A 17,024-nucleotide genomic window follows, 5' to 3' on the forward strand; every position below is an offset into this window, starting at 1 on the left:
GAAACCAACAGACATATTCCTTCTCTTTTAAAATGTAGTATTATGTTTCTTACCATCCATGCTGTGACAAAATCTCCCATCCAAGTCCCAACTGCAGCTACCTTCATAAAATTTTCATTCCTGATGCCCATGAAGTCTGTTATAATGTATGCACTGTGGAAACAAGAACACACACTGTAAGCTATACACGTTTGCTTAATGCAGTTATAAAGAACTTGCTTTAGTGACAAAATTTATAATTAGCCATGAAAGACTTCCCATTTCTTTGATAATCACTTTTTCTGCTAGATCTGAGTCTTGACATAGAGCTGAACCAGGATGGGTCAATTCCAATTAGAAATGGAAATGTGAATCTGATTTTACAGCCCATGTCTCTTTTGAAGGTGCTAAAAGAATGATAGCAAAGGCTTTAGGATTATGTAAGGCTTCTGGAAATATAAACTATTTTACACTTTTTATCTCTTCCTTTGTACTAATGGAATTGCAACATTCTCTGAATCGGTGACTTTGTAAAATCTTTATGAAGAAAAATAAAAAACCCGTGGTTGTATAACTGGTAGAGTGAAAAGTCAAGTGGCTTGATTATCTTTTTAAAGAGAACTTAAAGATTTTCAACACAATAGTGCAAGCAAGCTTTGCAGAATTTCAGTGAGAAGTCGCTGTTTCTTGATTTATACAATGTATTTTCACAGAGATATTTTACTTAAATCCAAAAGAAACATTTCCATTCTGCTTAAATAATGCAACAGATAGGATTTAAAACCTCACACAATAATTTGACCTCTACTTTCAAGTTCATCAAGATTCTATAAGGACAATTAAGAAGGCAAGGTTACTTGTACTGGATTAAAACCTTTGTGGAAAAAATCACAGCTTTTAATATACTCATATCCTCTGCTAAAAGACTTTTATAGTGTTTAAGAAGAGATGGCTCTCCTCAGGAGCTAACACATTGAATAATGACAGCAATTATATTTTAACTTCCCAAGTAATACCTGTGTTTTCAAGATACCTGTAAACATTGCTTATATAATGTTACACCTATTTAAGGGTGAGCACAACTGACCCAGCTGCATGTAACAACTTCCTTGAACATGGCACTACCCATTAGTCAAATCTTACCATGATTATATACCAAACGTTGTCATGTCTAGGAGCTAATGGACCATATCCCTGCAGCTGGATCAGTGCAAGCTGATCCCACTTTCTGGGGCAGTCCTATTAAAATCTAAATGTTTGATCAGGATAGAGGATCTTGCTAAGACAAATCTATGTGCAGCACTCTATCACTTCTTAGATACAAGTTAATATGTTCTAGAGTAGAAATATTAATGTCATTGAATAGTTTCATGACACCATGCAAAATGACATACCCTAATGGCTCTTTTCATTATACACGTCATGACCTTTCAGCTAATATGTCACTCACAAAAATACTGTCCATTTTTTTTTCCATCTGTTGAACAGCATATAAATGCTGGCTCAGATTTTCTGCTGGAATTAAAAAACCCTGCATTTTTTTCCAAGCTATTTTTAATTATGTTCCATGTAGTTAATAAAATGATCAATATTCTAAATTTCTTTTATTGTAAATAAGGATGTAAGACCACAAGAACGGTTCTACTGGGTCAGCCTGAAGTCCCTCTGTTCCAATGCCTTGTCTCCAAGAGAGGGCAACAGCAGATACCTAGGGGATACTGAGAGAACAGGCAAGCACACCCCTCCCAGATATATTCTCCCAGCCTCTTTATAATGGGGAACCATTTGGAATTCCTTTATTTCTTGCATCTTGGGCATGTTGTTCTTGTAGTATCTGTGAAGGTGAAAAATTATCAAGTCTGCATTCCTTAAGAAGGTGTCTCATTAACAAAGAAGGCACAACAATAAATGTCAGTTGTAAGGACTGGCCCCCAAAAGCAAACCATATGCTTATGTTTTGCATCAGTGTGAAACACATACAGCACCCCACCCCCCTCCACCCCCCCCATAGCTCTAACCTTTTTACAGGTGTACAGAAACTAAATGAACACTTGCACAGCACTCCTGAAAAAGGGGACACTTGGGTAGCTCCTATAGTTTCGTTGCACCAAGTGGGCCTGCCACAGCCACCCATGGCAGGCTGACGGACAAAAGACGGGTTATCCAAAAAAGCTGAGAGGTCAATGATGACTGAATGTAGGTATTAACAAGTAGAAGAGATACCAAACCAGACATAAGCTATTTTTTTTTAATGGACATTGGAATTCTCCATGTAGTCACTTGTTTTTCCAAATCTTAAAAGTACCTGAAGGCTTATAATAAGGTTGGATGAGCTGCATACAATACTTAAATATAAAGAAAGCACCTTGAAAGCACCAGATCATCCTAACAGTCCTTTTTGTAATTTGAAACATGAACATCTGAAACATGAAAGCATCCAAGAAGCCTAATATAAATTGTGCATCGTAGCCTGTAAGTAATAAATGTCTAAATTAAAGATGCAAATTGACAGACCTTCAGTTAGAGTTAAAATAGTATGTTATTATAAAGAAACTCTTAAGAACATAATCTGTGCATATTTTTTTAGTCCATTTACTGATTCAAATACAGCTACAACTTCTTATGGAACAGGGAAAGTATTTTTAGCACTGTCATTATCTTATTAGAAATAGTAATGAAATACACTGCTATTTTATTAACTATTTTATTAACTATTAGCATTGCATCCTGTGTCTTTTATGCTTTCTGCAGTACTATTTTCATTTCAAAACACAAAGAGAAATTGACTTTTTTAAAATCTGGACTTTTGTCTGCTAAAAATGAAAAAACCCTCCATTTTTAATTTTCAGGTTTTAGTTTAAATATAAATGAGAGTAGTTGACATTTCAAAAAAAGCCATGTCTGCCTGCTGATGTTACCAGGATTTATATTTTAACACTACCAAAAGCCAAATTAATTCTATTGTGGAAAAATCCCTACTTTTTTCTAGATCTAGCTAGTGATTAGAGCACTTTTCATTAATTGGATACTTTGCTTCCTGGCTAGGACCCACGTCTGCACCTTGCAGGAGGGTTAATAGTTGTTGGGTTCCAGTTAATTGGCATCGTCAGCCCAGATTTTCTATAGCTTGTCAAAAGGCTTCTGTCTGCTTTGCCATATTTGTATTCTGTAGCAAGGTACATTCATATTGCATGAATAGCACAATCTAAGAAAACCCTGAGTGGAAAAACACAGCAGTTAAAGCTCATAACAGAGTAAAAAGCTTTTCAGAAACGGACAAGATAAGTGTAAATAATTAAAGGCTGAGGAGCCAATACTTGTGAATGTTATAGATAAAGGACAAGTTTGTGATTGGGATTTGGGACAAACCCACTATTAACCTTTGACAGTAAAACTAGAAGCTGCAAAGCCAGGGAAATTGCTCTTCGCAGGCCAAAGCCTATGGAAGGTAGACCGCAATTTTGAAAGACTAGGACAAAACAGAGGAACCAAAAGACAAAAGAGACTTGACACACATAGTTCTAAAACAGAGTCCAAAAAACCCCGTCATAAGGTGCTCCCTACATCCACGTTGTTGCAAAAGGTAAGTTAATAACAGTGAGGCAGTAAAAGGATGTATGAGCCTCATCACTTTTCGGGAGTTAGCAGCGCAGCATGCACAGAATGGACAAAGAGGGAAACAACAGCACTAGCCCAGAGAAATTGTTCGAAGTAAGGCATCAGAGCATTTTTTTAAAGACGGATGACAATTTAGGAGCTGCCAAAATGACAAACAGTCTGAAAGCAAATGGAATGGTTTTGATTTTAGGTTGGATAAAGAGGTACAAGCCACTGCGGTGCTATCAACATTGTTCGAGGCACTGGAATGAAAGTCATGGCTGAAACTCAGTGCTGAGACGGTGTTTTCTTGACCATCATGGGAATCTAAAACTGGGATCTAGCTTGAATTTAGACAAGTGTAAACCAGGGATCCAAACTCTCAATGGAGCCTAGTCAGAATAGTAAACGCAGATTAGAGCATAATTTGCCCTTACACTACTGGGTAAAGGATTTGTTTGCCTTACGTTACTGCAGGATGGCTAGCATGTCAAAACAGTATGTTCACATATCAAAAGGCATTGCTAAACCTATGTGACTAAATAGTTCCAGGTGCTGTGTCATATCCTGGTCACCAGATAATAATCCAAAGAGATCTGGATCTCTTGTAAGGCCTGTGACACATCTGAACTGAACCCTACGTCTCCCTGGACTGCAGTGAAAGCACAGACGCTTTGTGGAGGTTTTAGTTGCCTTTTAATGCCATTTTAGTGACCTTGATGCATCTTAACTACACTTCAGCTAGCTCTTTATACACTCTGGAGTATCTAAGGCACTGGGCTGGCACATAGCAGACAGGGCATGTTCTGTACAGGGTCTACAAGAACTGCACCCATAGGGAGTGGTAACTGAAGGCTCTTGGAAAAGGAGGGGAGGCCTAGATAACTTTTATGCTGAGTGACAAAAACTCTGTACATGTTCTGCAGTCTGATACGTGCTTTTCTGAGGCATTCCCCCTAAATAGCTGATTATATATATATGGAACTCATCTTCCTTGGTGCACCTGACAAAGTGAAATGCCTTGACAATGGCCACCAAGTGACGGCACAGGAGTTCACACGGGCTGCAAAGAAGTATGTGTTTAGATGTGGCGCTACAAGCTTCCATTACTTTTAATTTACTGAGGCAAAGAACGTCAGAATAACTGAAAACCTACATAAAAGACTGTAGATACAGTTCCTGATCCATATCTGCCACTCTAAAATGACAGAATGGCAAATGAGACACTCGGTAGCACTTTGCTCACCTGAAAAGCTATTCCTCTATGGGTAGGAACTGAAGTCAGAGCCACAGGGAATGGAAGATGCACAGAGACAAGAAGACCTGCTGTCCTGTAAATTGGCATATCATATGCGAATGGCATAATGCATAGCTACCTACAAATAGTGCAGGGAGCAAAACAGATGGTCATGCAGTCCCCAATCTTCCCCAGTGCACACTTCAGAGGTACCAATGACACTTCTTCTATGACACCAGAACAGAGAGAATTAAGAGGCACTGAACCAGGCATCCTGCTTGACAAGACGTCAAAGACGTAACAGCCACAAGAGGCTCAGCAGGCTAATCTCCAAGACACAACAAAACTAGGATGCAAAAATGGCTTGGCCATAGAGAAACAGATCCGTGCATAGTGCAGAACACCCGAGACTGATGGATTGATGCTGCAGCTGAGTGTTGCTGGTTGGTAACTTATTTACACACTTTTTTTTTTTTTTTTTTTTTTAAATTAGGCAACAGAACTGTGATTCTGAAAACCTCTGTTCATCAATCTACAGGCCTGAGGGCTGCCTAACTTACTCTGGGGACTTGGCTTTTAAAACTCCCAAGTCATTTAAATTTGTGCTGCTAGGCATGTACAGGAGGTGCTCACTCTCCACAGGAATAAGCCATTTGGCTTCTAGCTCACAGCCTATATTGATTGATATCCATGAAGTGGTTATTCCTCCACTTGGTTTGCCTGTGGAGCTCCATCTGTGAAGTGTTTTGCAAGCCTGCCTGTAAGACAAGGCCCGTTGAAAAATGCAGCAATTGCATTTCTGTCTGTTAATGTAAAGAGCTGTATGTACGTAACTTAAATGGTAGGGAACATGTGAGATCCAATCCCTAGTCCAAGGGACGCTGCTTCAATGCCTTTCAAGGTTAAAGAATTGCGTCTCCCTGCCACCCCTACAGACTCTACTACAAAGCCCCTCCTACGGACAGGATAGTCTGGGATAAAGGCATAAAAGGTGCCCAATGAGAGAATTCAACAAACTGATTTTTCAAATTTATTATATCCATGAGATACCTTTTCCAAATTTTCCAGGACTTTTGCTCTTCTTGTGCAATGTGTATCATCACATGTATATTCCGTTTAGTCCATCAAAATTAAAACAAAGGCTGCTGAGTGCATTTAGCATCTTTCTGCAGCACATAAAGGTTATACTATGCAGCCAAGGACAGGTTGCCTGAAACATTTCTACTGCTATTGTGCTAATAGAGGAATGCTCACCCCAAATATCCATAGCACAGTCCTACCAGCCCCCCCGCCCCCCCATGCACACAGACACAAGCACTGCAGCTGTTTGTACGTAGCTCTTTATGCTTCCATCAAACTCCATAACCACCACATAAGTTGGTTTTACTGAAGCAATGAAATAAAGGGTTGCCTCTTACATGCCTGTTTGATACTACAGGAGAGGGCTGAGATACTTTACTTACTGCTACGTGAATTGTTAATTGAAAATTGTTTTAGTGGACAATCAAACAAGTTAAGAGAACCTTGTCACTTTTTAGCATCTCTTTTAATAGGCTAGTAAAATTCTGCAATTAATCCACAAGACTGTAGTACAAGCTGGCTCATTACATGCCTTATTTGATTCATTCCATTTGCCTATGTACTATGATATCAAAATAGTTTTTCAGTAAAAAAGTCCAAAATGCCAGCACAGGTGCCCAGGGACACCAAGAGGACAAGTGGCCTTGGGCACACCCATTCTGAGGGTTCAAAGAGGATCTTGACTAACCATGCTCTGCAGACATCCAAGTTTGCAGTCTCAGCCGTTGCTGTACGCATCCTGAGAAGGATAACGACCGTTGATTTTCAATAAGCTGCTAAACAGCAAGCTAAATTATCCACATGCACACTGAAGAAAAAGGTGTGCTCAGTGTTTCTAAATTTTAGAGAAATGTTGTAAACTGGTTTAGGTTTTTTTTTTAACATTTAGCATTTTATTAGATGTTGTAGGTTTGCTTATCTTAAAATACAGATAATTTGTTTGGTGAGTGACATTTTAAAAATAGCTACTAAAATCTAAAAATAACATTACCAAATTTGAAAATAACATTAACAGGAACTAAGGAATACAACAGGCAATGCCTTTGGTAAGGCTAAATTAGATTAGTGATTTAGCAAGAGAGAGACATTTTCTTTTAGATAAGTACTTGCTTCGGTTTTGAACTTGGCAAGGTACTCCTAAGAACGGCTTTGAGCGATGCTGCGCTGGCCGAACTCTTCAGAATGGGCCACGGCTTCCACACATCTGTTACCGGTGCTGACATTTCAGTACAGCTGAGGAGGGGTAAGGACAGATGTGCAGCAATATTCTCAGAACTGGCAGGTGTAAGAAAAAAAAATGATTCACTTCAAAAAAAAAAAAAAAAGAAAAAAAAGAGAACTGCTCATATCATTGCCAGAATATAAACAAAATGAAATGATGTAGCTGGAACTTTACCACCAAGTGTTTTGATAACATTTAAAACTTCTGTGAATTCCAGCAAAAACTTTGTACTTTCTATCTGTTTCAGTTTTAGGGATGGAAGAGAAGTTTAAATGCATTATTATAATGCTGAATAAACTAGCCACTGCAGTTATTGCTATTCGGAAAGGGGAAATTAGAACAATTTGCAGTTGGTACAAAACACTGAATGGACGCTGCTTGTCAGCAGCAGCCCAACCGGGAAAGCGAAAGCAGAAATGTATTTTAGCAGATTCTAGTAGAAACTTGCAAGTATTAGCAGATAATGCAACTTTGCATATTAATCATTCTTTAACTTATTAAACTTCCCTGAACTGTTGATAAACAGATTTTTTTATATATATATAAATTGAAATAATGAAATGCCAGAAAACTACAAACAACATGTCTTAAGTTAATGAATTGGAACTGAGGGAACGAAGAAATGCCGGCACAGAAACTCTGCTGACAGATTCTCAGCAATCATAACTGAAAGGAATTTGAGCTGGCTCTGAAAAAAATTGTAAGCCCATAACGTAAAATAAAATTGTGAAAATTTCTTATGAGTTTACTTTTTCTTAAAAAATTTATTATAAACAAAGTAGATTTTTTTCCTTATTTAATGACAATGGTTTAAGGCTTTATAAAGAGTAATATTAGTTTCGATTTCAAGGGTCTACTGTAGTGACTGGGTGAGGCAAGGACCATGTGCCTTCTTCCAGCACTTTATTTTCAGGAACCACTGACACCCTGCAGGTGAATGACAAGAGGCCAATGGATTGTCCTTTCAGCATGGACCAGGGGACGTCTGGTGTTTTACCGAAGACTGGAAGACATTGCAAGAACCTATATATTTGTGACTGGAATGAAGTGAGATGCTTCACCACAGCAAATGTTGGACCAGTATTTGAACCTGTTAGATGGAGGTTAAATTTGAGAATTAACTGGAAATATAGAAGAATGCAACCTGCATATGGATACCCATTTTTAAAGTAGTGGAGACTGACATATGACTCACCTTACAATTTGCATCAAAGGATGTAAAAGAGTGGTGGAGGAGTGTAATTGCTGCTAAATAGGTTAAAATTTTTATTTTTTTTTTTTACTACATCAGCACAGTGCGGTAAGTTTTAATTTTGACATTTTTGTTTCCAGAGTTTTGCTGCAGAGACATGTCAGAGTATCTGAAGCAGAGAAGACATCCTTTATAGGCTAGAAGGTGATTACCCTGACACGCAGGCTTTAAATGACAATTTCAAATCCATTCACATTACCTTTTATGTAAGATATTAAGATACTGAGTTTGGCTTGTGTGCTTGTACTGCCAGTGATGATGGTACCTCTATCTCTTTCTTGAAAGTTATCAGGAGTAAAAAATGGTGAGGAGCATCTCACTATTATTATAAAATGGTAGGTCACGCAGAGTCTGCGATCACTTGCAGGAGCGTATTGCTTTTAATAAATTGGGAGGAAAAAAATTCAAAATCTGAAAATATGCACATATTTGCAAAATGCAAAAAACTTGCCAGTTCTCAAATTGAAAATAATCTTGCGGTTTGATTTAAAAATTAAGTTACTTATACTTAGAAATATTTATCTTGATTTTTTTCAACCTGTTTCTATGACCATTCCAGCTTTCTTTGCAAATCTGCATATCATAAGCTTTTTAAATATTTTTTTTTTTTTTGCTGGTTTGGGACAGGAAATCCTTCTAATCTGCAAAAATTCTTGGGAGGTTGAAAAAACGTTTCATGTCCAAATCACTTTGGATTAACAATTATTGTGCAAGTTTTTTCATTCAGAAAAATGTATTTCTACCTCAAACTACAATACCGAATAAGGTCAGATATTCCCTTAGAGGATTCAAAGTTTAACTACAGATATGAAAAACGTTCATCTTTCAACAGTAAAGTAATTTAGAGCTTAATTACATCTGACTAGCATCAAAATCAATTTACCAATTTTCCATTTTCTATTTAAAAACTATTATTTCGCAAGAAACTTCTCATGTTTTCTTATGAACCAAGTCCACAGTATGTATGCAAAGTTGTGAGAGAATGACTGTGTAGTCCTGTAATGCCTATTTTAAATTATCAACACCAGTCTGGGACTTCGTATCATGATTGTTCAAATTGTAAAGAATATTACAGAAGTGTCAAGGTTGTAGAACAGGTGATTCAACTAAACTGATATTTTAAAATCAGTATTTCTTTGAATTATTCTCTATAAAGACAAGTAATATTTGAAATGAATGAGTCAGGAACAAGACCAGTCGGTGATAAGATCTGAGACTGACTGAATGGATGGATGGTGAGGCAGAGTCCTGCTACTTTGCATTGCAGAAGTATAAATTTACTAAAAAAGGAAGAGTGACTAAGTAATACCTGCCTTGGAGCTTGTGGCACATTTGCTGAATGAGTAGAAAGGAGATTGGACTTCATGGAAGTTTGAGGATAAAATGAAGATTCTTAAGTATTAGACTATTGACAGATCCATTGAATAAGCATTTAGTAACAATTAAATAAATCAGGTAAAATCACAGAAAAAATCAGTTTGGAAGGAAACTGAAGTGATGAACTCATCCAACCCCTGATGCTAAATGGCTAACTGGCATTAGATCAGATCGCTCAAGGCCTCAGTTATGCTTAAAGATTATTTATTTTAAGTTACATTTATTTAAACTTATTTATTTAAACCTAAAGTCCTTTATCAAAAGCAAAGCTAACATTATTTAAACATCTGAACAAAATTTAAAAGGGCACTAGGGAATGAGTGCACTTTACAACTGACTGCTCCAGATTTCTAGTTCAAGTGGTCTCTTTCAATTATGCCAAGACCTCATCCTAAAGCAGCCAAGGATTTGGCACAAAACACTTCTGTGCAAATAGCCAAGACTTTCCTCTTTCTATCCTTTCTTTAGACTTCAATAAAATAAAGTATATCTGCTATACGTCACCCTGAACAGTTTGAAAAAGGAAGACAGCACTTCATTTTTTAGCTCCACATCAGTACATAATTTAGTGTTTGTTAAATATTCTCCAGAAAATGATACAAATGTAAGTATTTTATATCAATATAAATAATACAAAAGTTAACCATACACACAGGCATATATTGCTTATGCAGAATACAAGTTAATTTTTTTGACGCTGAGAGACAGCACAAGTCAAAATGCTAAGAGTAAAGTTGAATTAAAATATAAACTGTTTCCTGTAGGATCTTTGTGTTGTATAGAGGCAAAGCCTAAAAAAAGTGGACCAAAGGCCCTTGAAGAATCTATGCTCAGTTGCTTCTTCATGAACACTAATGGCGCTCACACATATTCCATGGATTCCACCAGTGGGTGCTGGAATCCCTCGGTGTGCCAAGTGATTGAACACTGAATTTGACAAGGGCCACAGGGAGACCATCAATCAGCCAAAACCAGAGAAAATCATACGCAATTGGGGAAGTAGAGTATTAAAAAATACTTCAAAGGAGGAAGAAGAGTCGGAGAACTGCAAAACTGGACTGACAAAGCTGGTGGAAGGGAAATGACAAGATGACTATATTCAAAAATGCAGAAATACATTTCAAGTACAAAAGATTTGAAAAGCAAGAAAATGGAGCCCAGAATAGAACCGATGTGGTCACAATCCTCAAACGTTTCTAGGAAAAGTCTTTAGATTCACTGTATTTTGCTACTCCTTTTGTAAAGATTCAACTGCCTATAATCTCAGCATTCTAGTAGAGCAAGTCTCACTGCAACAGGACAAACAGAGCGATGCTTCCTTCCTTGAAAAGCGCTCAGTTAAAACCTTAATTTCAAACAAAAGAATAGGTCTAAACTTTCAGTAATGTTATTTCAGTGCTTACAGCTGCTTACAAATGCTTTGCTGTATTAAGGAGTGTGCAGACAAAAGGAGACTGAAATTGCAGTTTTTCAAGGAATTGAGAGCATATACCAGCTGGGAACATCAGTACACAATGGCGCAAACAACTGCACGGGGGTCTTATGAAGACCGAAAATGGCATTAGCATGTCAGCCTTACTAGGCTTTTCAAAGAACCACGTTGGCAGAAACAATAATTCAGCTCCAAAACCCAAGAGTTTATTCAGATGGAGAATGGATATTACAGTTTGATACAGCCACAAATGAGCCCTAAATAAGAACCTTCTGAAACAGTACTTCTGCAGTTTGTTCTAAAGCATTATCTAAATCCTACAGTCTGCATACACATAGCCAATACTCCATCAATAAATCAAAATTAATTAAGAAACTCTCATATGAGAAAAAGTTGTTCTTTAAAGCTACTTACAAGTACAAGAACAGGAAATATCTTTTTGTTATGTATGGTTGCGTTCGTATCTGTTGAAGATGACTGGTGCATATCAGTCCTCCTGCAGCCCTTAAAACCAGACTGAGATATAGAAATTGCTGGAGTTATTAAGAAACAATGATCTACCGTGCTCACAGGTACCTCTGAGGAGAAATGGAAGGAAAATGTGGCATAACAACTCTGGAGGATTTGGTCTGAGGATTTGGTTGGCGTCTCTCATAATGTAATAACAGCAGCAGATTGCAGAGCAGATGGAAAAGAACTAGACTTCAAGCAATGTACAAATTAACAAATCGAGGAGATTGCTGCTTTACCAATTATTTGAAAATGGTATATGAAGAACAACTGGGTCTAGGGCCACTCATCTGACAAGAGCTGGCATATAATCACAGCAGAGAATTTCACGTGGAAAACGCAGGGAAGAAGACAGCCTGTTCTTCCACTCCTTGACTGACAAAGCAAATGCCTTTATCATGACTACTTGACCATCCAATAGCTGATATCATCTGAGTCCAACACTGGATCTACTATAAATTTGCTCTGTATTGTACTGACTGCAGTATTTTCTGGTCCTTACACTACTCAGCATTTTAAATAAAATTATCATTGAAATTAAGGTGGGAAAATTGTCAGATGTTGTTTGAGGATCCTTAACATAACTCCACTGCAGACTGTCCATTTTACAATACATCTCTAATTAAAAGTCATCTTTTAATTACTTGAAAATGAGTTATTAGAAGACAAACACGTCACAACCAAACACTGCAAGTGTTTGCTCAGGCACAGTCACTTGTAGTAAACTTTCAGATGCACAAATGGAGAAAAGACACAAATTGTGATGTGAACTTCATCCTCAGAAAGAATATTCTCCTAATTTTTCCCAAGTAAGGGCCTAGCATATCCTCAAACAATTGAGAGAGCGTTGCATGCATGTGCATTTTTGATACTCAGACACTATGATGGCTTTGGTTATATTTTTAAGGTCAGTTACAAATACTGGGTTTCATCTCAACTACAGACTTAAAAAAAAAAAAGTCTCAATTTCAGCTAGTAATTCTAGGATCCCATAGAAAAGTCCATTTCTCTTCACAGTCAATAGAGAAAAATAAGCACTTTACAGATATAAGTCATTTGACTTATCTTAGACATCTGCACTGGATCTGGCTCAGATGGAATTAATTTTCTTTACAGCAGCTTGTATGGTGCTGTGTTTTAGATTTGTAACCAAAACAATGTCGATAATACACTAATGCTGCCTATCGAGGTTAACCTGCAAGAACATTTCCAAATCAGATAAATTACCACCTGGAGATTTCAATTCAGTTAAATGTAGAAGTAGTTGGTTAACTTTAAACTAATTTTTATTGGACTCTTAAACTATGAGAAATGACAAAATATGGATTTTTATGTTTTAAGACTGGCACAGTTTAAGTTATTAGACTGAAGGTCTAACGTCCATAAAATGTCCTTGCAACTCTACCCACATCCCAAACTGCAACTAAAACCAGCGAGATACTAAAGATAAAATACGCAGTTTGTGAAAGTACCATTCTAACTGAAAAAACTTACCTCTTTTTTAGACACAGGGTTTAAAAGACATTTCCAAAAAGTGTAAAAGATTATACCATAAAGCATTGTCAGTAAGAAGCCTTTACAAGAATGAGCAAACTGCAATTAAGATTTACTAAAATAGTAAGTTAAATGTAAAGTTGAACAGATGGTTAGCAGGATAGATATAACCAGAATTAAATAAACTATGGAGTAAATATTCTATCTTTGTCTGACGCTTATTGTGGAAAACATTTCAAAGCACTACTGTTCAATGATAATCTGATCCAGAAATAGTTTCATACTGTCTGAAAGTTATCATCCACGTGTTATTAGCTGTAGCAAATAGTGTCATTCGTCAGAACACCATGACATCTTTACACTGGATGCATGCAAAGCCTCAGGAACAATGCCAATGTATTTTACGGTATTTCCTTAGTTTACTCATTGATTATGTGGGAGATTTTGTAATTAAACTGATATTCTACATTGATGAATGGAAGAAATAGAAAGTTGCTGGATGGCTCTGCTGAGCAATTATAAACCCCTCTCTCTGCTCAGGAGCAAGCACTGCAAAAATTCCCCCTGCATTCTGAAACCAACTGAGGACGTGAGAATGGTTAGAAGTGCCTGCTCTGAGGCAGACAAGACAGAACGTAATTCTTCAGTTAAAAACGTATCTTTTAAGCCTTGTATAACAATAATTTTTTAAAGAAGATAAAGATAATAAACAGCTCACTTTCAAGCAGTAATGGACAGAGCACTACGAAGGCAGAAGGAAGTAAAATACTGTGAGACCTAATCAATAGAAACTACTGGCTAGAGGTAGAGTATGATTAAATTATCATATTTCAGGACTTTTAAATCCCATTTGTAATTAAAATTTAAATACATCTTTCTTTAAACTTTTATTGTTTTTCAAAATAAATATTTCACTAGCTGTATGGGAGATGCAATGCCCACTTTGTGTTTTTTCAAATGTCTTTTTCAAATGCTCACATGTGAACAAAAAGGATATTCACATCCAAAGACAGGTCACGGGATTAAATCTGACATAATACTGCACATCTCCTTTGGGATTGGGATTGGGTCTGGCTGGGATGGACTTAACTTTTTTTATAGCAGCCCATATGGTGCTGTGCTTTGCATTTGTAGCTACACTGCTGTTGATAACACACCGATGTTTCGGCTATAGCTGAGTAGTGCTCGCACAGCATCAGGGCCATCTCACCAATCCACGACTCAAAGGGCCAGTAGGCTGGAGATGCACAGGCTGGGAGGGGACACAGCTGGGACACCTGATCTGAACTGACCCATGGGATATTCCACACTGTACAGTGTCATACACAGCAATAAAAGCAGGGGGGAAAGAAGGAGGGCAGGACATTCATGGTTATGGCATTTGTCTTTGAAGCAACTGCTATGCGTAATTGAGCCCCTGCTTCCCAAGAAGTCACTGGACATCTGCCTGTGGGTGGGAAGTAGTGAACAAATTTCCTCTTTTTTGCTTCCCTTCCGCGTGCGGCTTGTGCTTTTCTTATTACATTTCTTATTATATTGCCTTTACCTCAACCCAAGAGCTTGTCCATCTCATTTTCTTCCCCTCTCCTGTGGCGGAGGGGGAGTGAGAGAATGACTGGGAGGGGGTCTGGCAGCCAGCCAAGGTCAACCCTCCACAACGTCTTAGGTTCATGCTGACTTTCTAGTGGCAAAAAGGGTTCACAACTGGTAAAGTACTACTCTGATTTCATTTTAATATTACTTTAAATATTAGTAAAGCAACATTTAAAGTATTAATCATAATGCAAAACTTCTGGTAGGATTTTCAGAGATGCTCAGCAGCTACTTTCATCGTATTTAGCTCTCAATAATACAGTGTTAAAATAAATACGATGAGAGATTTTAAAAAAAATAAGTGATCTTCATTTGTTAACATCACTTATTTACAAAACCAATACCAACAGCTCTGCAAAATTCCATTTTCACATTTTGTTCAACTCACCTTAATCTAGACAGAAGTATCACATTCCTAGTTATAGATCAACCTTGTATCATCCACTTTTGGCCACTGTCTGGGACGTTTACAAGCTTTAGGTCTTCAGTTCAAAATTTACAAAACAGAAACATTCACAATATCATATAGTTTTATTTATGATCAACTTAATGATAAATATCAACATTAACAGGACAATGCAGATGATCTATGAAAAACCTAAAGTAGAAGTATCCCCATGTCTGTGAATTTATCTCCTGTGATGTTTAAAGAACCTTTTCTTGTCTTTGTTTGAAGGCTGTTCAGTCAGTAGTCTGTCACATTTGTGAACTGAAATTCCATTTCTTGTTCTGTACTGAAAATGAAAACAAAATCCTCCGCTAGATAAGAGAAAAAAGAATGGACTGTGACCCTGTCCCTTTTGATTTACTGGTTGTGCAGGCACACTGTGCATTACACTGAGTCATCTCTTCAATTTCCCAAAAGGTTGTATCCCAGAGCCGGCAGGAGATCTGCCCCTTGCAGGAATCCAGATCCACTTTTTCACATCCAGCTTTCACATTTCCCGTTACGCTGGAGGGTGGTCATTTGCCAGCACTTAAAGCTGATGGCATTTTACTCTTTTCAGTACTGATCAGAATTCGACTGTTCTACAGGCAATTCTTTATTCCAAATAAAAACCAGGCAAGTAACTGTGCAAAAGAATTTTACGTATTTTCGTACTTTTATACTTCTCAGGAAAAGATAGAATAATTTAGGTTGGAAGGAACCTCTGAAGATCACCTAATCCAAACTCCTGCTCAAGGCAGGGCTGATTTCAACCTGATCAAGCTGAGGGAAGTTGAGATCTTCCCTCAAAAGTAGAGCACAGCCCAGAGTGTTGCTGAAGTTTCAGGCTCAGGGGCGAGGAGCAGCACAAAGAATAGCTACCGCTACGCTGAAGGTGGCACTTGGGAAACTGCTCGGGGTTTTATTAAGATCACAGTATAAATATCCCTGCCTTCTTTTGCAGATTGGATGACCCGTTTCAGGAAGATTGACAGCAGCAAGCACTCCAAAAGGAAAGTTTACTCTGTGCTCTGCTGATTTAATTACTTTAAATACATTTCAAGGATCAGATTTGGAAAGACAAACACTCTGCTCATCTAAATTTGAAGTGAAAGTTATCTCATTTTTTTTGCCAAAAATGTACCATTTTGCTTAGTTTTAAGGGTTTTTTTTCTGATAAGCACTCTGAACTGATGAAAAAGTGAATTCAATTTTGAAAACTTCAGATGAACTACATTCATCTTGGCAGTAATCATGTTGTTACATAAAGAAAAACACCATGCAAAGTAAAAGCAAATGTGCTAACTGCTTTTGGACTGAAAAGCCTACAAAGATTTCTTGTTAAACAAGGATTTACTAACAGAATGGTAAAGAAATGGCAATATATTTGGATAATTAAGAAGGCATCTTCACTAGACTGGCTTTGGTCTTTAATGGGACTACTGAAACAGAGGGTAATTAGCAATTTTTTAAATATTGCTTTTTTTTATTTCCTTGAGGGAAAACAAGACTTAGGCATTAATTCAGCACGTCGTTGGGAAGCATTTCTAAGGCTAAGAGAACTCCTTCTTACGAGCAGACCACTCAGCAGTGAAAGAAACCACGCCATAGATGAGGAACATATGGGTCTCCTCTGCAGGATGGTTGGGTTCTAAGTGTGCTCTGGATATGATACGTATCCATAACTTTTCCAACATACTGTTTCACCCCGTGTTCTTTCTAACCTGTTGCAAGCTTGACAATGTCTGGCATAGCCCCACATCCATGCTGTAGCTGGTATGGCTGGCTGTAACAAGCATACTGCTGCCTTGTTATGGTAAAGTA

General features: G+C 37.6%; 1 protein-coding gene across 1 annotated transcript in view; it reads right to left on the reverse strand.

The window, feature by feature from the left end:
- The window catches only part of TMEM117 (transmembrane protein 117), a 222,694-nt gene that overhangs the window by 121,826 nt on the left and 83,844 nt on the right, over nt 1–17,024 (reverse strand). Inside the window, exon 3 of the mRNA XM_009642245.2 lies at nt 54–153. Coding sequence (XP_009640540.1) covers nt 54–153 — 100 coding nt within the window. The remainder of the gene's footprint in view (nt 1–53; nt 154–17,024) is intronic.

This window comes from Egretta garzetta, unplaced genomic scaffold, assembly GCF_000687185.1.
Source record: "Egretta garzetta isolate BGI_Z169 unplaced genomic scaffold, ASM68718v1 scaffold420, whole genome shotgun sequence".
NCBI classification, from domain to species: Eukaryota; Metazoa; Chordata; class Aves; order Pelecaniformes; family Ardeidae; genus Egretta; species Egretta garzetta.